Source organism: Neoarius graeffei, chromosome 10, assembly GCF_027579695.1.
Source record: "Neoarius graeffei isolate fNeoGra1 chromosome 10, fNeoGra1.pri, whole genome shotgun sequence".
Taxonomy (NCBI): Eukaryota; Metazoa; Chordata; class Actinopteri; order Siluriformes; family Ariidae; genus Neoarius; species Neoarius graeffei.
Window position 1 is genome coordinate 17,901,188 of NC_083578.1, and position 22,977 is coordinate 17,924,164.

The window sequence follows — 22,977 nt, forward strand, 5'->3', positions numbered from 1 at the left end:
GCGCAGATATAAGCCATGCGCGACAAGATTGAGTGGAATAAATGTTTTATTCCATCTACATTCGTTGGATTTTTAGAAACGGAGCTTTTTTTTTTTCAAATTTGATAAATAAAACCTTTATATGAAACGTCCAACAAGATCATTTCCGCTTAGCGGACATGTCACAAATTGCATGCATGCGTTTGTGAAAAATGCTATAATAATAAAAAAGATACGTTCTTGCCATGAAATACTTTCATTCCATATTTTGTTGCTTTTGGGTTTTTTTTGGGGGGGGGGGTATTTTCGAGTAGAGTTTTTATTTCGACTTCGGTTGGTTCAGCAAAACTCTCTGCCATTTTGTTTTTCTCTACCCCCGGTATATGAGCTGATAGCCTTGTAGTAGAATAGCCAATCAGAGTGCGCGATTGCTCATATCCAGTGAATGTGAATAGAATATATATATATATATATATATATATATATATATATATATATATATATTAGTGCTGTCAAGCGATTAAAATATTTAATCGCGATTAATGTCGCGACTGTCATAGTTAACTCGCGATTAATCGCAATTTAATCGCACATTTTTGTCACATGAAAAACCATTGTAATTCTCTTACCAGCATAAAAAAGTGAATGGGCTTGTTCTGTACCAATGTTTTTTTTATTGCAAAGCATAACATGTCTTGACACAGTCACTGCAAAGTGAAACCTAAGCCAAGCACCGGCGCGGGGCTAGCAAGAGAACCATGAGTGAAATAATCTACTCCTTGAGTTAGTCTACAACTCTAAATCAGACAGATACGTAGGTTACACAGTGACGGTAGGCTTGACATGCTTGATTATAATATAAAGTACACTATTATATTAACTTTAAGTTGTTCGTTGATAAATATTGCATTGAATCTGATCTTTACTATTTTAGCTCACTTAACACATTTTGTACTTTTACACTTTCTGCCTGTTGATGCGTCGCGCTGTCCAGTCAGAGGCGGCCAAATTTGCATATTACAGGAAGGATTTCTGGGATAGCATTGAGTTTACAGTTCAGAGGGATCTGGCTTCTTTAGACGCTGTCTTCTTAAAACTGAATAAATATTTAAAAAGAGCCAAATGAGCCAGTCTTTTGAACGGCTCTTTTCAAAGAACGGATCACAAAGATGCAGATCCCATCAAAGAGCCATAAATCCCATCTCTACTAGCGCGCCCTGCCCGCGCTGGTTCTTTGGGGGAGGAGGGCAGAGGACTCCGGCTGTGCGGGGCGCGGCATTATAGTCTAGCTGCTATTGGTTTTCTAATGCCGCTTTTCCACTACAAACGCGGCTGAGTCGGGCTGAGCCATGCCGTGTTGAGTCGAGCTGAGTGGGGCTGTTGGAGTTGCATTTCGACTACAACCGCGCTGAACCGTGCTGGCTGGAAGTGGGTGGACACATTGGGTGGAGTTAGCGAAAGTGGGTGGACATCACGTGATGTCGTTAAGCAGCGCAAACAGTGACATCAGTGATCTTTTAAGCGGTAGTCTCACAACCCGAATAGTAAACAATAAACATGGAGGACATGGAGTCGTTAGTGTTGCTGGTCTTGGTGCTGTGGCTTGTTGTCACCGACAACGCCAACAGATACTGGCAAGAGCGTATAGATGAGGCGAGGCGGCGCATAAGGCTTCAGAAATTCTCGTAATTCGTAATTCTTCTCCTTCTGGGTTTGCGGTGTTTACAGATCCCAGCGCGCTCGCGGGGCGTGTGTGGGCATGTGAGGACACTCCTCCTCACCAATCAGTGCACAGGGGAGTGTCTGCTCACGCCCCCAGCCTCAGTCGGCTCGCTTTGGCTCGCTTCAGCCCCACTCCAAAACGGTGCGAGTTTTAGGGGCTAAGCAGGGCTGAAGCGAGCTGAGTCGTGCTGGTTTTTGGTAGTCGAAACGCGAGCCGTGTCGGGCTGAAGTGAGCTGAAGCGAGCTGAAGTGAGCTGAAAAAGGGTAGTGGAAAAGGGCCATAAGCAAAGTCTCTGTTCCAAGTTCCTGGCAGTTTCAAAAGCTTATGAAAAACCTACATCATGTCACAGAGCGTTAATCTCGCGATAAAAAAATTATCGCCGTTAAAATTGAGTCAAGTTAACGCGTTAATAACGCGACATTTTTGACAGCACTAATATATATATATATATATATATATATATATATATATATATATATATATATATATATATATATATATACTGTACATATATATGAGAGACCTGTTTTTATTGGACCAGAGGAAGAACCTGTATTTTTGTTGGATTCACTGGTTGAAAAAAAAAAACACCTACTTCACAAGAATGCATTTGCTACAAATCTGTTCCAGACTTGCACCCAACCTGAGCCCCAGTCCAGTGGCATGTTAAAGCTTTATCTGTAACCACAAAGCTCTCCGAAAACCTGGAACGCTCCTTTAATTAAAATGGAATCGTACCACAGTTGGGCAGAGTGAGCTTAGACAGATGCCTCCTCTTCCCTCCTTCCTCCACACACATCAGCTCTGCTGCCTCGGACTCGTCGCCTCTCCCCTGCTTCATCCACATGTTCTCACATGAGCACTGTAGCGGGTTTCCAGAGAGCAGCCTGAAACACACCGTTCATGTGAGCACGCAGGGATTTTACACACATGCACACACATTTAATGCACAAATGTTCATTTCACAAATCGTGGTGGTCTGCGGAAACCCCATTGGATATCACTGCAGTTAAATTGTGGAAAACGATCAAAATGGACCTTTTTTTTTCCTGCTCGGACATGTCTACTTTAGGAAAACAGAAATGCATTTTAACAAAATGATATGGACGTTTATTTATTTAGGCTGCTTTGTTTATTTAATCTTGGGTTTCTTGGAGAAATAAAGGAGCCAGTTTGATAAGCACAGTCAGAAAACCAGTCGCTCTGCCTAAAGATGTGTAGCTAAGAGTGATTTTGTGTACACAGTGAATTTTTCAAGCTGGTACTGTAGATAGCTACGTGCCAGAGCAAAATGGACATCAGCCTAATCAATTCAATTTGTAAGGAGATACCGGCTGTGAAAATGTCCGCTACTCTCTTACGCCATCACATCCTCGTCAAAACAGTAAAGAGCACTTACAGAAGAGTTTTAAAACGCTTTAATGACCTAATGAAAAGAAATTAATCACAAGAAATGGAGTCAGCAGAACAGAACTGAACTGAACTGACTGGACGAATCGAATCACCACGAGTTCCCTTTTACCGCAGGTGATGAGACAGAGCTGATGCTGATAATCAAAGCGAGGATTCATTTCCCCCAGCCAACTTCGAAGTCTTCAAAAACTGTCAGTAATGTGTTTTTCCCTTTAAGTAGATTCGGTTATAAATGTAAAGCTAGATGTAAGAATTGGAACGCAATCTTTAAACGCAATAACACGCAAGGACTTTACTACTCGTTCCCTGTGTCTGAAATCGCTCACTTGTTCACTACTCCCTACTCCCTATATAGGGAATTACTATATAGAGGACTATATCGTGAGCTCATTGGTAAAAACGCTTTTGAACACTAGTCCGTCATGCTGGTATTTACGTCATTACTGTCACACAATTAAAACGTGCCAGATCAGTTAGCTTGTGGGTTTTCAAAATAATAAATACATGCATGTATTTCTGTGATAAATCCATATTATACTGAGCGCATTTCAATATTAATAAATACAAAGTACCTGCATCTTTCAATTTTTTTTAAATCAAGGCTGAATACTTTCTTCTTTGCTGCTGCCTTTTATTAAATCAAATTTGAGACTTCTTCTTTCAGCGTGGCCGCAATGCATATTGTTTTGGTTAGTGACCATCGGTTGTACACTACTTTTCATGATGCATTGTGGGATACTTTGAGTGCACTATATAGGGTGTAAATAATCCTCACTAATGTTTTGGACAGCACTACAAAATGGCGTCCTCACTATATGGTGAGTAAGGAGCGATTTCGGACACAGGGATTGACAGGCATACGAAAGAGAAACATATTTTAGATGCTTTCAGAACTATACAGTATGTCGCATAAGATATCGCAGTCTGACCGTGTGAAGGGCGTTTCCCAGACCACCACCACCACCACACAAACATCACTGATATGACTCACAGGGAGGAAATGTTCAAATGGTGAACAGTCTTCCAGGAGAGTGATGACAGATTGTTATCCTTCAGGTTCCTGTACATGACAGTTACAATTATCACTGCAAATCCAAAACAACATGCTAGGAGGACATTTTGGAAGCGTGTACTTATTAGTAATTATTAACCATAGTAATGAAAACACTGTATGTCACACTTACAGGTATTGCAGTTTGACGTTGTTCTGAAATGCCTGCCTCGATACGTATGTAAGCCTCGTGTTGGTCACTGTCCTGTTGGGGAAACCAGTGATAAAGACAATGTCAGTCTGTGTAGACATGCCAAGCTCGAATTGTGATCTCAATTCTTCGGGGCTGCTTACAGATTTCTGAGGTTGCGGTAGAAGGTCAGGTCTTTATCGTTGATGGAGGAGAAGCTGCTCTGGTTCGCGATATAGCTGTCAATTAGAGCAGAACACAGATTTTTACGAAGAAAAAAAAAAAATACGCACGGACAACCGATGAGCAAAATACAGTACTACGCTGCCACTGGCATCTGTATTTTACGTCAATGCAATGTTCTAGCATCTTCAGGGATTCAAGCTTGATAGCATTAATGCTGCCCTGAAAACCGGACTGAAACAATTTTTTTTTTTTTTACAACACAAATATTAGCTATCTGTATTGTTAAAAATAAATCCTGTAAATGTATGATAAAAACTGCAAATAATAAATAAAGGCAGGATAATTAAAAAAAAAAAAACCAAAACCTAAACCTAGGTCTGTACTGTAAATGCTTTAACGTGATCAAATATCCATCCATCCATTATCCGTAACCGCTTATCCTGTGCAGGGTTGCGGGCAAGTTGGAGCCTATCCCAGCTGACTATGGGCGAGACGCGGGGTACACCCTGGACAAGGTGCTAGGTCATCCACATAGAGACACACAACCATTCACACCTACGGTCAATTTAGAGCCACCAATTAGCCTAACCCATGCAACATGCAAACTCAACACAGCAAGGCCCCCGTCGGCCACAGGGCTCAAACCCAGAACCTTCTTGCTGTGAGGCGACAGTGCTAACCACTACACCACCGTACCGCCACCCCATGACCAAACTGTATTAATATTAATAAGTAGCTGGGATTGAAAACGTCCAAGCAACTATGTGACATGTTCTGCATTCTGAGATGCTTTTCTGCTCAGCATGGCTGTAAAGAGTGATTATTTGACTTATCATAGCCTCCGTCAGCTTAAACTAGTCTGGCTAAGCTCTTTGGACCTCTGCAATCGAAGATACCGACAAATCAACAAGGCAATTCTTCCCAGAGAACTGCGTAAACGCTAGACTGGTGTGTGTCAAAATCCTAGGAGTTTCTGAAAGATTCAAACCAACCTGTCTGGAACCAACAACCATGCCAGAATCATATGGGTGATCACATGAAATCACATTTTTTTCCCGTTCTTTAAATATCTTATTATTTGATGTGAAGGTAAAATGAAGCTCTTGAACTGTACATGCATATAAATGAGGTGCATATGCATGAGATGAATATTAGCGTGGACGTTTTTATTCGATCCTTGTGCAATCGGTTATTTTTTAATATCACTTTTATTATTGCATACAGTTCATGACTCGACTGTACAACACTTTGAGCTACCATGGGTATGAAAAATGCTCTATTAATAAAGCATTATTATTATTAACCTCAAATTTTTTACGATATGTTTAAAGGATTTTTACAATGTGTTGAAACTCCTTCTGCATTATTTTACCCCAGGTGCCTTACGTTCCTTGATCATGTGAAAACCTTGTTTTATTAATTAATGAAACGCCCCTCGTATAAACACTAAACAGAAGGATGTTTAATTAGGATGCTCACTGCATAACACGGGCGGCACGGTGGTGTAGTGGTTAGCGCTGTCGCCTCACAGCAAGAAGGTCCGGGTTTGAGCCCCGTGGCCGGCAAGGGCCTTTCTGTGCGGAGTTTGCATGTTCTCCCCGTGTCCGTGTGGGTTTCCTCCGGGTGCTCCGGTTTCCCCCACAGGCCAAAGACATGCAGGTTAGGTTAACTGGTGACTCTAAATTGACCGTAGGTGTGAATGTGAGTGTGAATGGTTGTCTATGTGTCAGCCCTGTGATGACCTGGCGACTTGTCCAGGGTGTACCTCGCCTTTCGCCTGTAGTCAGCTGGGATAGGCTCCAGCTTGCCTGCGACCTTGTAGAACAGGATAAAGCGGCTAGAGATAATGAGATGAACTCTGAACTGCATAACACATTTAAATATTTACCGACCGGTTTGCACATTGCTTGGCCAATGCTACGATCATTGACGTGATAGTTTGTGTGTCAACTAAACCTCCTGCCTTTTTTTTTTGTGTGGTTTCCTTTGATACCCGTTCAACAAGGTCAACACGTCTTTGCTGTGGTTTCCTTTTATGTTGCTGCTAAATGTACCACCTGATTGTGTTTTCCTGGATGAAATCCGGGATGCTAATCAAGTAAGCAGGGAATTTTCTCCAAAGCTACTGCAGAGATTCATAGGGGACAGTGCTTCTTCCTTAAATTCACTGTCCTCGATCCAAGAACCAGCAGCGACATTAAGGCGCTCTAAATAGCATCTATTCGCATTCTTTATAAAGAACAGGAGCCAAACTGGAGCACCGAGCATGTAAGACACGTTAAATAAAGAAGGATTCGAATCGTCAATGTACTTACTACACTCTAAAAAATAAAGGTGCTTCAGTGGTTCTTCAAATCTCTGGATGGTTCCATGGAGAGTCAAAACTCTGTGATGAACCATTACATTATGCGAAAGGTTCTTCACATTGGAAATGGTTCTTCAGAGCCTGGCATTCTCTTACCATTTGCTGGTCAATGCACATAGGCTATGTTTACACAAATCTGTCTTCACTGCTCAAACAAATGGTTTAAATGGTTCTTTAAAGAACTGTTGCATGAACGGTTCTTTGAAGCCCTGAAAAAGGTTCTTCTATGGCATCGCCCTGAAGAACCGGTACTGGCCCCATTATTTTTTAGAGTGTAGAGTACATTTTAGAAATAAATTGACTTTTGTTTTTGCAGCGTTTGTAACCACGTCTGTTCAGTGTGGGTTTTTTTAAATAATTAAATGTATTCATTAGATTTTAGCATTTTATTCTCGATCACAGATTTTAAATCCAAAGCTGAAATACAAGGTGAATTTAGGCCTACTGTGCAAAAGTCTCAGGCACCCTGGATTATTTTATTTATTTATTTATTTATTTATTTTTTTTTTTTTTGAGCGGGGGATTCCATACAAACTTTGTTACAGATTTCTATTTTATGACTTCTACATTATCGAGTCAAAACATTACAAAAACATTTTAGAGTTCCAAACGTTTGTTCGTTTTCCAGCACAAAATGAAATGTTACAGGAAAAAAGTTTGTCTCTGAGCAGCATATTCCATTACAAGAGAGCACTTTTCAGATTAAAAAAGAAAACATAATGAAGGCTGCTGGGTTTTGGTGCCAAATTAAGAAGCGAGTGTGACAGTCAAAGTGTCCAGAAGAACCGTTGCTGGTTCTGTAAGACGCTCAGCAAAACCTACAGCTCATTGTACGTGAGACTACTATTTTTTTTTTTAAACCAAAGAGTCATCTCGCACCAAATATTGACTTCATTATGGCTTACTGCTCATAGTGTTTTTTAATGTTTCAGTATTTTTTTAACCATACGTATATATAATCATATGGTTCAACACTACTGCTGTTAATTTACCAGGTAAGTGTTTGAACTCTGTGTTAACGACATGTAAAGAAATACTGTACAGAAAAGATGCCTTTGAAAATAATGAATATAGCATTTTTTTTAAATAAATGCTATAAAGAGCAGTGAACAGGAATAAATAAAACAGCGGTGATGTTTAGCGTGATGAGCCTTTGCGTTATAAATCTCAGGTCCAATTTGTGCAGTTTTATAAGGAAATTAGCTGCACAGGTTTTTACTATGCCTCAGATGGAGACGTTTGGAGATTTTGTTACGCTTGCTTCTTAAAAAATGAACCCCTAGCAGCTTTTGTTGTTGTTGTTGTTGTTATTATTATTATTATTTTTTTAAGTGCTCTCATGGAAACATATTTTTTTCTATGAGAAAATTTCATTTCATGCTGGAAACTGTATGGAAACCTGACTGGATACTAGGGTGCCAGTACTTTGCCCAGTGGGTTGGATTTGGGTTGAATGTAAATAAAGATGATGGATCATCATTAGGGTGCATCAGTTGCCCTCACTTTCATAAAATCTGATGCATTTTTGTTCGGGTGTTCCTTTTCACCAATAAAGACATCCTGTAAAATTTTTTGACCGTATTCAAAAGTCTAATGGTGGCGCCATGAGGTTCATATTTTTTGCCAAAAAAAAACGCTTATTTTATGTTTTCGCGTAAGGTTTGAATCACAATGTTGGACTCCATTTATTGATTTCTTGTGACCCAGAGATCATGTTAAGAACCTTTGCGAGGGATTGAGAAGCATTAATGTGATTCATAATACATTTAAAAGTAGTTGAACAATGATTCAATGAACAGCTAAAACTCAAACTGTGCTTGATAATATATTTAGAATATGTACTCAAGATATTTGGTGCCATAATGTTTCATGAAAAGTGATCGAAATGTTGTCATAAAAGTCATAAAATAGCAGCTTTTTCCATAACTTTGAGCTCCTGGTGCCACCATTAAACTTTTGAATTTTGTCAAAATATTTCACCCAGTGTGTTTTCTTACCAAAAGGAACATAAAAACAAAAATGCATCATGATTGGAGGAACTTCTCATTTTTAGGGGGCAACTGATGCACCCTAATCATCATTCTAGCATTGCATCAGTGTAAACACTCCTGAGCTTTAATAATAAGACTGTTGCAATGTGATCATGCAGAAATGCACATCATTTGTGACAGAGAGCAGCGTTCAGTGCATGGCTCACTGACTTCATGTCATGTCATGTTTCCTTCCATGTCCTTGATGATGCAAAAACAAGTGATGAATGAACATCTGTCATGGTGAGTGCAGTTGTTGTTGTTGTTGTTGTTGTTGTTGTTAATTTTCCCCCTACATATACCTCGATGATTGTTAAACTCAGGTAAGGGTTTATTATGATAAGAAATAAAAGCTGCGCGCTCACATGTCGGTGATGTTCTCCATCTCGGGCTCGCTGAGCGCAGGGAAAGCCGCAATGCCGCGCTCGGTGTCGGCGCAGTAAATTCTGAAGCCCATGCACGTGCAAGCGGCGGGACACGACTCCACGGGCCTCCAGAGCGCGAGCGCCACAGCGACGCACACCAGCCGCCAGCCCGCCATGCCGAAACCGGAGCCCGCGCGCAGCAGGTTCATCCCCGATTCTGCAGCGACGCCAGATTTATCACAGATCACCCTCACGCGCCACTTGTTGTCTCTGTGCTTCTGTATATGTGTTGTTTATTTATTTGTTGTTGTTGTTGTTGTTGAAAATCCTTTCCAACGTTCTTGAAGTGCGTTCCTTTCTAGCAAATCCGTGTCTGGAATATTCTCACCTCCTGCGAGACCTCCTGGCAGGATTACGGATTACGGATGAGGCGTGTGAAGCGCGCGCGCGTGCGTCGGGGACAAGAAGAAGAACAAGCGCCGCTGGTCAGAAGAACGGATGCGCGAGCGCGATGAAAAATGGGAGGAGCGGAGGCGCGCGGGCTGGACCGTCACACACCAGAATGATGGACAGCAGGCATTACGTAGTGGAAAGGCCACGATGGAGCCGACTTGTGCATAATCCTGTACACTTACAAAGTCCCTGAAGACGAAGGCTTGAGGTTGGAGGCTTCATCCATCCATTATCTCAAGCCACTTATCCTGTACAGGGTCGCGAGCTGACTATGGGGTACACCCTGGGGTACACAAGTCGCCAGGTCATCGCAGGGCTGACACATAGAGTCAAACAACCACGTTCATACCTACGGTCAAGCCGAACATGGGGAGAACACGCAAACTCCAGACAGAAAGGCCGTCGCCGGCTGCTGGGCTCGAACCCAGGACCTTCTTGCTGTGAGGCGACAGTGCTAACCACTACACCACTGTGCCACGGCTTAATCCATCCAATAGGCCAGTCCATCGTCCTGGGCTCGAACCCAGGACCTTCTTGCTGTGAGGCGACAGTGCTGACCACTACACCACCATGCCACGGCTTAATCCATCCAATAGGCCAGTCCATCGTCCTGGGCTCGAACCCAGGACCTTCTTGTTGTGAGGCGACAGTGCTAACCACTACACCACCGTGCCACGGCTTAATCCATCGTCCTGGGCTCAAACCCAGGACCTTCTTGCTGTGAGGCGACAGTGCTAACCAATACACCACCGTGCCACGGCTTAATCCATCCAATAGGCCAGTCCATCGTCCTGGGCTAGAACCCAGGACCTTCTTGCTGTGAGGCGACAGTGCTAACCACTACACCACCGTGCCACGGCTTAATCCATCCAATAGGCCAGTCCATCGTCCTGGGCTAGAACCCAGGACCTTCTTGCTGTGAGGCGACAGTGCTAACCACTACACCACCGTGCCACAGCTTAATTCATCCAATAGGCCAGTCCATAGTCCTGGGCTCGAACCCAGGACCTTCTTGCTGTGAGGTGACAGTGCTAACCACTACACCACCATGCCACGGCTTAATCCATCCAACAGGCCAATCCATCGTCCTGGGCTCGAACCCGGGACCTTCTTGCTGTGAAGCGACAGTGCTAACTACTACACCACCGTGCCACGGCTTAATCCATCCTATAGGCCAGTCCATCGTCCTGGGCTCGAACCCAGGACCTTCTTGCTGTGAGGCGACAGTGCTAACCACTACACCACCGTGCCACGGCTTAATCCATCCAATAGGCCAATCCATTGTCCTGGGCTCGAACCCAGGACCTTCTTGCTGTGAGGCGACAGTCCTAACCACTACACCACCATGCCACGGCTTAATCCATCCAATAGGCCAATCCATCGTCCTGGGCTCGAACCCAGGACCTTCTTGCTGTGAGGTGACAGTGCTAACCACTACACCACCGTGCCACGGCTTAATCCATTCAATAGGCCAATCCATCGTCCTGGGCTCGAACCCAGGACCTTCTTGTTGTGAGGCGACAGTGCTAACCAATACACCACTGTGCCACGGCTTAATCCATCCAATAGGCCAATCCATCACCAGGCAACATATTCACATTCCCCCACAGTCCAAAGACATGCAGTTAGGTTAATATGGGACGGCCTTGGGCTGAGGTGCCCTTGAGCGAGGTACCTAACTCCCAACTGCTCCCCGGGCACTGTTAGCATGGCTGCCCACCGCTCTGGGTATGTGTGTGTGTGCTCATTGCTCACATGTGTGAGTTCACTGCTTCAGATGGGTTAAATGCAGAGAGGAATTTCACAAGTGTGTGATGAATAAAGTTGTGCTTTCTTTCTTATAGTCAAATCAAAATCCTTCCCACGCCATGTGGCGCATAGAGCAGTGCCGAGCTCCATTTCCGTAGCCCTCGGCCTCTCGCCTATATTACATAGCTAGGGTTACAGTGGGGGGCTAGTCCTCTGGTAACTGCAAGAGTTTGACTCCCCACTCGCATCTGTATTGCAGCGTGCCTTGCCAGATGGCACCATTTTTATGATGGTCTTTGGTATGACCCGACTGTGAGTAGAACTCACGATCTCCTGATCGAGAGACAGACACGCTAACCACTAGGCCAACTCGCGGTCACATACATAGAGGAGCAGTTAATCTGTCATGCAGACTGTTTGGACAGTTGGAGGAAACTGGACAACCCAGATGAAACCTGTGTGGACACAGGAAGAACATGGAGTTTCACACAGACCGAATCAGAGATGCTAGAGCTGTGACACGACACCATCATGCCACTCTTCCGTTAGGAGTTTCCACAGTGGATCATCCAGATCTGCATATTTGATAGGGGAAGCCATAACCTAATGGTTAGAGATGCAGCCTTGGGACCAAAAGGTCACTGGTTCAATTCCCTAACCCGCAACTGCTCCCCAGGCTGCTCTGGGTATGTTGTACGTCGCTCCGGATAAGACCGTCTGCTCAGTGCCATAAATTTAAATGATTTGCTATAGGTTTTCCGCTGGATGCCTTTCCTTCCTGACACAACCCATCCACTCTTCGTAACCACTTATCCTGTGCAGGGTCGCGGGCAAGCTGAGGCCTATCCCAGCTGACTATGGGTGAGAGGCGGGGTACACCCTGGACAAGTCACCAGATCATTGCAGGGCTGACACAGAGACAAACAACCATTCACACTCACATTCACACCTATGGTCAATTTAGAGCCACCAGTTAGCCTAACCTGCATGTCTTTGGACTGTGGAGGAAACCTACACAGACACAGGGAGAACATGCAAACTCCACACAGAAAGGCCCCCTTCAGCCACTGGGCTCAAACCCAGAACCTTCTTGCTGTGAAGTGACAGTGCTAACCACTACACCACTGTGCCACCCCTGACGCAACCCTTCACAGGAAATGTGCCTGATTAAAATTTACTCAAATTGAAGAAAGTTTACTCAACGCCAGATAACATTTGTTCCCTCTCTGAAAAGAGTAAAAGTTACTCTTTTGATAGAGCTGTTTTTTCAGAGTCAATTCTCCTCAATTCAGTGTTAATATTTTACTCTTTGTATTTGAGACTGCAAGCTGGCCAAGCTGGCGGGTCCGCCTCTCGACCGGGAGATCGCGAGTTCCCCTCGCGGTCAGGTCATACTAAAGACCATTGTAAAAATGGTACCTACTACCATCTGGCAAGGCACGCTGCAATACACATATGAGTATTACTATTCAATATGCCTTGAAATTAATTCTTGGACTATTTTACTCAGCTCAGAGCCACAAACTAACTCTGTTACTTTTTACACAATGACTGTAATTTTATTCTCTCAACTCAAAATAGAGCAAAATTAACTATTTTTGAGGAAAATACTTTTAACTTTGGAGAAAATTACTCAGTCATTTTTCCTGTGTTGGGACTAGCACTAAGTATGTACTGGCTTATGCAACCCCAGTGGGTTGGTTAATTAGGTATTTTTACCTCATGTGCACAGACACAGGGAGAACATTTTACCCACACAGACACAGGGAGAACATGCAAATTCCACACAGAAAGGTCCCTGTTGGCTGTGAGGTTCAAACCTAGAACCTTCTTTCTGTGAGGCGACAGTTCTGACCATTGCACCACCTAAATACATGAACATGTGTACAACCCCGATTCCAAAAAAGTTAGGACAAAGTACAAATTGTAAATAAAAACAGAATGCAATCATTTACAAATCTCAAAAACTGATATTGTATTCACAATAGAACATAGACAACATATCAAATGTCGAAAGTGAGACATTTTGAAATGTCATGCCAAATACTGGCTCATTTGAAATTTCATGACAGCAACACATCTCAAAAGAGTTGGGACAGGGGCAATAAGAAGCTGGAAAAGTTAAAGGTACAAAAAAGGAACAGCTGGAGGACCAAATTGCAACTCATTAGGTCAATTGGCAATAGGTCATTAACATGACTGGGTATAAAAAGAGCATCTTGGAGTGGCAGCGGCTCTCAGAAGTAAAGATGGGAAGAGGATCACCAATCCCCCTAATTCTGTGCCGACAAATAGTGGAGCAATATCAGAAAGGAGTTCGACAGTGTAAAATTGCAGAGAGTTTGAACATATCATCATCTACAGTGCATAATATCATCAAAAGATTCAGAGAACCTGGAAGAATCTCTGTGCGTAAGGGTCAAGACAGGAAAACCGTACTGGGTGCCCGTGATCTTCGGGCCCTTAGACGGCACTGCATCACATACAGGCATGCTTCTGTATTGGAAATCACAAAATGGGCTCAGGAACATTTCCAGAGAACATTATCTGTGAACACAGTTCACCGTGCCATCCGCCGTTGCCAGCTAAAACTCTATAGTTCAAAGAAGAAGCCGTATCTAAACATGATCCAGAAGCGCAGACGTCTTCTCTGGGCCAAGGCTCATTTAAAATGGACTTTGGCAAATTGGAAAACTGTTCTGTGGTCAGACGAATCAAAATTTGAAGTTCTTTATGGAAATCAGGGACGCCGTGTCATTCGGACTAAAGAGGAGAAGGACGACCCAAGTTGTTATCAGCGCTCAGTTCAGAAGCCTGCATCTCTGATGGTATGGGGTTGCATTAGTGCATGTGGCATGGGCAGCTTACACATCTGGAAAGACACCATCAATGCTGAAAGGTATATCCAGGTTCTAGAGCAACATATGCTCCCATCCAGACGACGTCTCTTTCAGGGAAGACCTTGCATTTTCCAACATGACAATGCCAAACCACATACTGCATCAATTACAGCATCATGGCTGCGTAGAAGAAGGGTCCGGGTACTGAACTGGCCAGCCTGCAGTCCAGATCTTTCACCCATAGAAAACATTTGGCGCATCATAAAACGGAAGATACGACAAAAAAGACCTAAGACAGTTGAGCAACTAGAATCCTACATTAGACAAGAATGGGTTAACATTCCTCTCCCTAAACTTGAGCAACTTGTCTCCTCAGTCCCCAGACGTTTACAGACTGTTGTAAAGAGAAAAGGGGATGTCTCACAGTGGTAAACATGGCCTTGTCCCAACTTTATTGAGATGTGTTGTTGTCATGAAATTTAAAATCACCTAATTTTTCTCTTTAAATGATACATTTTCTCAGTTTAAACATTTGATATGTCATCTATGTTCTATTCTGAATAAAATATGGAATTTTGAAACTTCCACATCATTGCATTCCGTTTTTATTTACAATTTGTACTTTTGTCCCAACTTTTTTGGAATCGGGGTTGTAAATAGATACTCCTGGGGCATTCATTTCATTGTCATAGTTTGGCTCCACTCACCTGCTTAGACCAGGTTCCGAACCCTGGTAGGTACTGTATGGAGCTTGGAAGCTGACAAAAGTATTTGTGCTTGAATTTTCTTTATTTCCAAGAATTATGTACATCAGGACCAGGAGGTACTCCAGGACCAGGGCTGGGAATATTTGCCTTATAGAGAGGTTCACCTGACTGATCAACTTGATCCTACTGTATAATGAAACAGTTCAATCCTGATGGGAGTGGTCTCTTCCAAGATGACTCCGCCCCCGTTGACAGGGCATAAGGGCTCACTGCTCACTGAATGTTAATAAAAACAATGTACAGTCATTTAATACACTATGGATTTCAAAGTCACCAGATCTCAACCTGAACATCGATGGGAGCTTTTTCAAGCAACATGTTCGACAGTGCACCATCAAAACACCAACTGATGGACAATATTTAGAAGAATAGAGTTCATCGTTCCAGTGTCGATGCGAAGGAGCATTGAAGCTGCTCTTGAAGCCTAATGGTGGCCCAATATGTTACTAACACACTTACAGAAAAGTCATACAAATATGATTCTCATGTGAAATTTGGACAGGAAGTTCCATCCATCCATTATCCGTAACCACTTATCCTGTGCAGGGTCGTGAGCAAGCTGGAGCCTATCCCAGCTGACTATGGGCGAAAGGCGGGGTACACCCTGGACAAGTTGCCAGATCATCACAGGGCTGACACATAGACACAAACAACTATTCACACTCACATTCACACCTACGGTCAATTTAGAGCCACCAGTTAGCCTAACCCATGTCTTTGGACTGTGGGGGAAACCCATGCAGACACGAGGAGAACATGCAAACTCCACACAGAAAGGCCCCTGTTGGCCACTGGACTCAAACCCAGAACTTTCTTGCTGTGAGGCGACAGCGCTAACCACTACACCACTGTGTCGCCCTGAACAGGAAGTTGTTTTTTTGTTTGTTTTTTTATTTACTCTTCAGATGAAGATGATTCACATGTGCATTAACTTTTCTGTTTGTGCTTATTCATTTCCACATGATTCATTTCTTCTTTTTGAAACATTTTTAAACAATTCACTTAATTTCATGTGATTTTTAAACATGATTCATTTATTTTCATGTTTGTTTTTTTTCCCACGATTCACTTAATTTCAAATGTGATTCCCCTCCCCACACACAATTAATTTATTTTTCCCTTTTTTTTTTACATATGATTTAATTTTCACGTGACTTTTTTTTTTTTTTTTTACCCACACAACTCATTCACTTTCACATTCATCCATTCATTTTTCATGAAACTTCCTGTGGTATATTGTGAATGAAATTTCACACGAAATGTTTTCATGATTCATTTAACTTCACATGTGATTTTCTTCGCACAGTGAATTTATTTACGTGTGTGTATATATATGTATATATGAGTGTTTAGTCTATGTCTAGTTCTTATCTAGAGTGTTTTATACTGTTTATATTGTCTGTTTGAGTGTTTAGTCTATGTCTAGTTCTTATTTAGTGTTTATACTGTTTATTTATACTGTTTATATTGCTTGTCTGAGTGTTTAGTCTATGTCTAGTTCTTATCTAAAGTGTTTATATTGTTTATATTGTTTGTTTCTTCAGTTATTTTATTTTTATTTATTGCATTGCCTGTTTGCACCGTGGGTCAGAGAGGACTGAAATTTCATCTGTGCTATATGTCGAGCATGTATAGCATATTTGACAATAAAGTTGACTTGACTTTACTTATTTTGCACATATGATTTTCACACAGTATGAATTTTTCAGGCGGCACGGTGGTGTAGTGGTTAGCGCTGTCGCCTCACAGCAAGAAGGTCCTGGGTTCGAGCCCCGGGGTCGGCGAGGGCCTTTCTGTGTGGAGTTTGCATGTTCTCCCCGTGTCCGCGTGGGTTTCCTCCGGGTGCTCCGGTTTCCCCCACAGTCCAAAGACATGCAGGTTAGGTTAACTGGTGATTCTAAATTGAGCGTAGGTGTGAATGTGAGTGTGAATGGTTGTCTGTGTCTATGTGTCAGCCCTGTGATGACCTGGCGACTTGTCCAGGGTGTACCCCGCCTTTCGCCCGTAGTCAGCTGGGATAGGCTCCAGCTTGCCTGCGACCCTGTAGAAGGATAAAGCGGCTAGAGATAATGAGATGAGATGAGATGAGATGAATTTTTCATACAGATTAATGGTTTTCTTTTTTAAACGTTTAATTTATTGTCACGTGATGATTTTCATCCCATGATTCATTTATTTTTACATGCTCGATTTTCACACGTATGATGTCACGTGTTTACTTTCAGTGGACATTTTCCACAACATGTTTGAACATGAAATCACACACAACACTGTACTAATGTGCAAAGGTTAGTACGGACTTTGTTATAGAGTTTTATTTTAGAACTTGTACATTATCGAGTGGTGGCATGGTGGTGTAGTGGTTAGCGCTGTCGCCTCACAGCAAGAAGGTCTGGGTTCAAGCCCCGTGGCCGGCGAGGGCCTTTCTGTGTGGAGTTTGCATGTTCTCCCCGTGTCCGTGTGGGTTTCCTCCGGGTGCTCTGGTTTCCCCCCACAGTCCAAAGACATGCAGGTTAGGTTAACTGGTGACTCTAAATTGACTGTAGGTGTGAATGTGAGTGTGAATGGTTGTCTGTGTCTATGTGTCAGCCCTGTGATGACCTGGCGACTTGTCCAGGGTGTACCCCGCCTTTCGCCCATAGTCAGCTGGGATAGGCTCCAGCTTGCCTGCGACCCTGTAGAACAGGATAAAGCGGCTAGAGACAATGAGATGAGATGAGAAATATTTCATTTCATTATTTTTGAAGGCATCTTTGCTCTACAGCAGGGGTCACCAAACTTTTTTCTCTGGGGGCCACATTGTCGTTCCTGACTGTGATGGGGGGCCGGGGTCGGGTCAGCTATATCACATAGAATTGTATGACCCAGACAAATATGACCACTAGCAGGCCTCATTGTGTAGTAGAGATTACTAGCCTGGCACGGCCATCCCCACTACTATATCCCCACTACTATATCCCCCCACTACTATATCCCCACTACTATATCCCCACTACTATATCCACACTACTATACCCACACTACTATATCCCCCACTACTATATCCCCACTACTATACCCACACTACTATATCCCCCACTACTATATCCCCCACTACTATATCCCCCACTACTATATCCACACTACTATATCGCCACTACTATATCCCCCACTACTATATCCACACTACTATATCGCCACTACTATATCCCCCACTACTATATCCACACTACTATATCAACACTTGATTCCTGGCACATATTTATCTTTACTAGTGGTTTGCAAAAGTAGTAATTGAGTCTTCACACTTTGTTTTAATTTGAAATACCACAGATATTCCATTTATTTGTTTTCTAATAAAAATAACATCAAAGCTGTCAAGGTAAGAAACATCTGCCTATTTGAGGTGATTGACACTGACAAAGATGAGTGGAAAATTATAAATTGTAGGTAGGCCTGTTGATATTATTAATATAAATAATAATTGTATGCAGCACTTAATAAAGGTCAAATAAATAGGCCTATAAAATAAATACATTTTAAAAAACAGTGAAATTATAATAATATGAGCAATAGATCACAGCAGTTGTGCTGTGTCCTGCACGTCATTGCTCTCATCCATGGCCAAAGCAAAAAACTCGAATTCTGACGCTCTCTCATTCAGCTGGTCATACACGTTGTCCCCCAAATCTTCGGTTCGCCTGGTCATAGTAGGTGCGGAGAGACTCACCGCGTCGAGCGCATCCTTCTTGTCGGGACACACCTCCTCGGCCACAGCAAGCATGCATACTTTAACAAAGTCCCCATCAGTAAACGGCTTTCCATGGGTAGCTAGTAGGTGAGCTGCCTTATAGCTAGCTCGGACAGCAGCCTGGTTGATCTGGGTTTGGCGAAGGAATACATTCTGTTGTGCAGCCAGTCCGCATTTCATCCTCCGAATCCTGTCTTCTCTTGTTTGCCCTCGCAAACTAGCATACTCTTTGTGGCAGGTTTCGTAGTGACGACGCAGATTATATTCTTTGAAAACCGACACACTTTCTTTACATACAAGAAAAACTGCACGGTCCTTACACTCACAGTTCGAATTACGTGGGAGCCAATGGGAGCTGAGCTCCCATTCCCTCAGGCTCCCATGAAAGAAGCAAACTTAATTTTCTGTGGAAGTCTCTCAAATACGTCATATATCACCATAATAAGCTTGAATAGCCTATATCACCATATAAATATAAATAAAACTCATTTCATTTCCGATCACCATGCAGCCATAACTTTGTATTGAACGTGTTATTAAACCGCAACATGTACGGCTGTACTTCACCACCACACCACTATGCGCGCAAACTGAAATTTGCAGCCTGCGAAATCGAATGTGAAGTTAAGTCCGAAGAAGACTTGTCCTCTATCTCACAACGATCTTCCTTTGTTTAACTATATATATATATATATATATATATATATATATATATATATATATATATATATATATATATATATATATAATTTGTTTAACTAAATATATATGTATATATGCAACACCGTGTGTGTGTGTGTGTGTGTGTGTGCGTGCGTGCATGCGCGCGCCTGTGTGTGAAAGCTGTGCACTGCAGTGGGCAAAAGTGCGCTGGTCCAGGAGAGCGAGTATGCATTGCTTTTTTTTTTTTTTTTAAATAGAGACCCCCATAGGGTCAAATTTATAATTCGAACCCTGCTTTGTGGCGGGTTTCATAGTGACGACGCAGATTATATTCTTTGAAAACCGGCACACTTTCTTTACATACAAGATAAACTGCACGGTCCTTACACTGAACGAAAAAATAATCGGTGGTCCACTGTTCTTTAAAAACTCTGCACTCTCTGTCAGCTTTTCGCTGACCGCTAGCCATTTTGCTGTCCTGAACACTGACAGTTCTTTGCGCATGCGCTGCCTGTCACTGCTTGATCACGAGCATATGACGAAAATTCGGAAAATATGAATAGTTCATTTTATTACTAAATATCAATTTAATTGATAAAATCAACAAAATACAAGATGCAGACATGTTATTATTTGCCGAAAAGCAATAAAAAAAAAATAGGCCATGACCGCTTTTGGGGATTGCCTCATAGGGCCGGTTCAAGTGATGGGGGGCAGAGGGGCTGGGGGGCCGGTCAAAGGGGGGTGGCGGGCCGGATCTGGCCCGCGGGCCGTAGTTTGGTGACCCCTGCTCTACAGCATTTCTTTGCATGTTCCTAAGACCTTTGCACAGTTCTGCATGACTCACATATGTATTTTTGCTGAATGTTGAAGAAACCCAAGAGCATGAAATGAAGCAGAACAGATATGTGAAGATGGAGTAGTTTAATTTGATCCTGCAGTCTTTCGAGGCGACACTCAGAGATATGTGATGCACCCCAAATTTCATTTATATGCAAATTTTCCATCCAATTGAATCACATAACTGTCACATTTCATGTTTTTCCTTATTGTGTTGAATTAAAAATATATTTATGGCGATGTTTAACCATCACATCAGATTTCTGAAGTCTGATGATGCTAAGCTGGGCGTGGCATTGCCTTTTATGGAGACAAGCACAGAAACTCACATAGAAAATTTTACGGCAGGGAAATGAGCACCAATAAGCAATTTTTCAGTGAATAACATATTTATGGTCTCCAGAATAAAAATGCTTAGATAGATAGATAGATAGATAGATAGATAGATAGATAGATAGATAGATAGATAGATAGATAGATAGATTAATTGTTGGTCCACTTACAATGCATTATTTAAAAAAAAAAAACAACCACCACCCTATAACATAAACACACATTCAGCAAATTTTTTTTTTCATTTATTAATGTAACTGTATTTTAATGCAATTAATGTCATTTATTTTCAGTAGTACTGTTCAATATAGGTGATATTTATTTGGAACAATCTGCCGCATCATTCAGACGTATGCTGCACACCATATTTAATGAAAAAAGATGATATTTTCAAATAAAACTGAAGGGAAAAAGTTTGGCTTTGTTCAGAATGATGATCAATGTAGCTGTACACTGTGAGTGAAACAAAAATGTCCCATTTTACATCATCATGCTATTTCAGACTTCAAGGAGGACATCTGACATCTGACTTATATATATTGCACAGTTGTATGACGATATGAAGTTGATCTTCAAGGGCTGACTGTATATGTATATATCATGCGTGAGCGTAGCGGATAAATGATATATTTTTCAACACGAGAAGATCATCTTCATATCTACGTGCCACTGTGTAATTTTCTTTATATTATACGGACACTTCCACACAATCAATACGTAAGTTAATCAAAATAATTTTAATTTTGAACCCGTTCGCCATTTTGACAACTCGCATCTCGTCAGCGGGAAAGCATTCAGAGTGATGTCATCGGAGTGAAATATATACAGGCCACTTTTTCCATGGAATAAAAACGTGTTCTATTCCCTTCTAGCGGGTTTCGTTCATTTGGTTTGACAGCATGCAATGTTACTTGCATACCGCTTGTCCTACGCGTATTATGTCACTCTACCCAATGGAGAATGAGCGTTGAATATGGTTTCCGATATTGCATGGTTGTCAAGACAACATGACGTCACACATCAGAGACGTAAAACTTCCACGCTAGCGAGTGACTGGGACAATTTGTAAACAAGCATGGCCGCCAGGTTTGCTTCATTAAATACGGAAGATTTTGGGAGAATTTTGAAAGTGAAAGATGTGTTGAACACATGAAAGGAATGTGTATGTATAATAATAATCAACTCATTCAATATTATGCTAGCTGAATGGAATATGTCTGATATACCACTCAATGCCAGCCAATATTATTTAAATATGTCACTCAGTTCCGTGATGTATTTCGTATGAGAAATGCGACTTTTTCAACACGAGAAGATCAACTTCATATCTTCAAACCAACATTAGGGTGCATCAGTTGCCCTCACTTTCATAAAATCTGATGCATTTTTGTTTGGGTGTTCCTTTTCACCAATAAAGACATCCTGTAAAATTTTTTGACCATATTCAAAAGTCTAATGGTGGCACCATGAGGTTCATTTTTTGCCAAAAAACGCTTATTTTGTTTTTGCGTAAGGTTTGAATCACAATGTTGGACTCCATTTATTGATTTCTTGTGAGCCAGAGATCATGTTAAGAACCTTTGCGAGGGATTGAGAAGCATTAATGTGATTCATAATACATTTGTATTGTTTAAAAGTAGTTGAACAATGATTCAATGAACAGCTAAAACTCAAACTGTGCTTGATAATATATTTAGAATATGTACTAAAAATGTGTATCTAAGATATTTGGTATACTCTATAAGGTGCCATAATGTTTCATGAAAAGTGATCGAAATTTTGTCATAAAAGTCATAAAATAGCAGCTTTTTCCATAACTTTGAGCTCCTGGTGCCACCATTAAACTTTTGAATTTTGTCAAAATATTTCACCCAGTGTGTTTTCTTACCAAAAGGAACATAAAAACAAAAATGCATCATGATCGGAGGAACTTTTCATTTTTAGGGGGCAACTGATGCACCCTAACCAACATGTGATTTTCTTTTTATTATATCGACACATTAACAAACAAAAAGTACCCAAATTTACCAAAACAATTCATCGATTTCCTCATGAGTGACGTATAGGGATTTATGTCATGGTTTTGGTTCTCCATGTCCCGGATGGAGTTCGTATGAAAAATACAGGTTGAGTGGTGTATTTCCCAGTTAAACACTTGTGTCCATATGATATATATGACTTTTTGTGCTACACTGTTATATATTTTTAACATACAATGACCTTAATAAATGCACCTTTATGAACACATTTGAAAGTTATGCATTATGTGAATAGTTCTTCTTAATGCCTCTTTTAGAGACAAAAAAGTGGCTCGATTTTCCTGACTTCACTCTACCAACTTGATTACGAAGCACAAATCT

The 22,977-nt window shown here is 41.8% G+C and overlaps 1 protein-coding gene across 2 annotated transcripts in view; it reads right to left on the reverse strand.

The window, feature by feature from the left end:
- ntrk2a (neurotrophic tyrosine kinase, receptor, type 2a) overlaps positions 1-9,672 on the reverse strand; it is a 119,830-nt gene extending 110,158 nt beyond the window's left edge. For both annotated transcript variants that reach the window (XM_060931405.1, XM_060931406.1), the window contains exons 1-5: positions 9,243-9,672; positions 4,461-4,535; positions 4,300-4,371; positions 4,107-4,175; positions 2,441-2,589 (exon numbers count right to left, since the gene is read on the reverse strand). In XM_060931405.1, coding sequence (XP_060787388.1) covers positions 2,441-2,589; positions 4,107-4,175; positions 4,300-4,371; positions 4,461-4,535; positions 9,243-9,451 — 574 coding nt within the window. In that variant the 5' untranslated portion in view covers positions 9,452-9,672. The remainder of the gene's footprint in view (positions 1-2,440; positions 2,590-4,106; positions 4,176-4,299; positions 4,372-4,460; positions 4,536-9,242) is intronic.
- Positions 9,673-22,977: the final 13,305 nt, after the last annotated feature.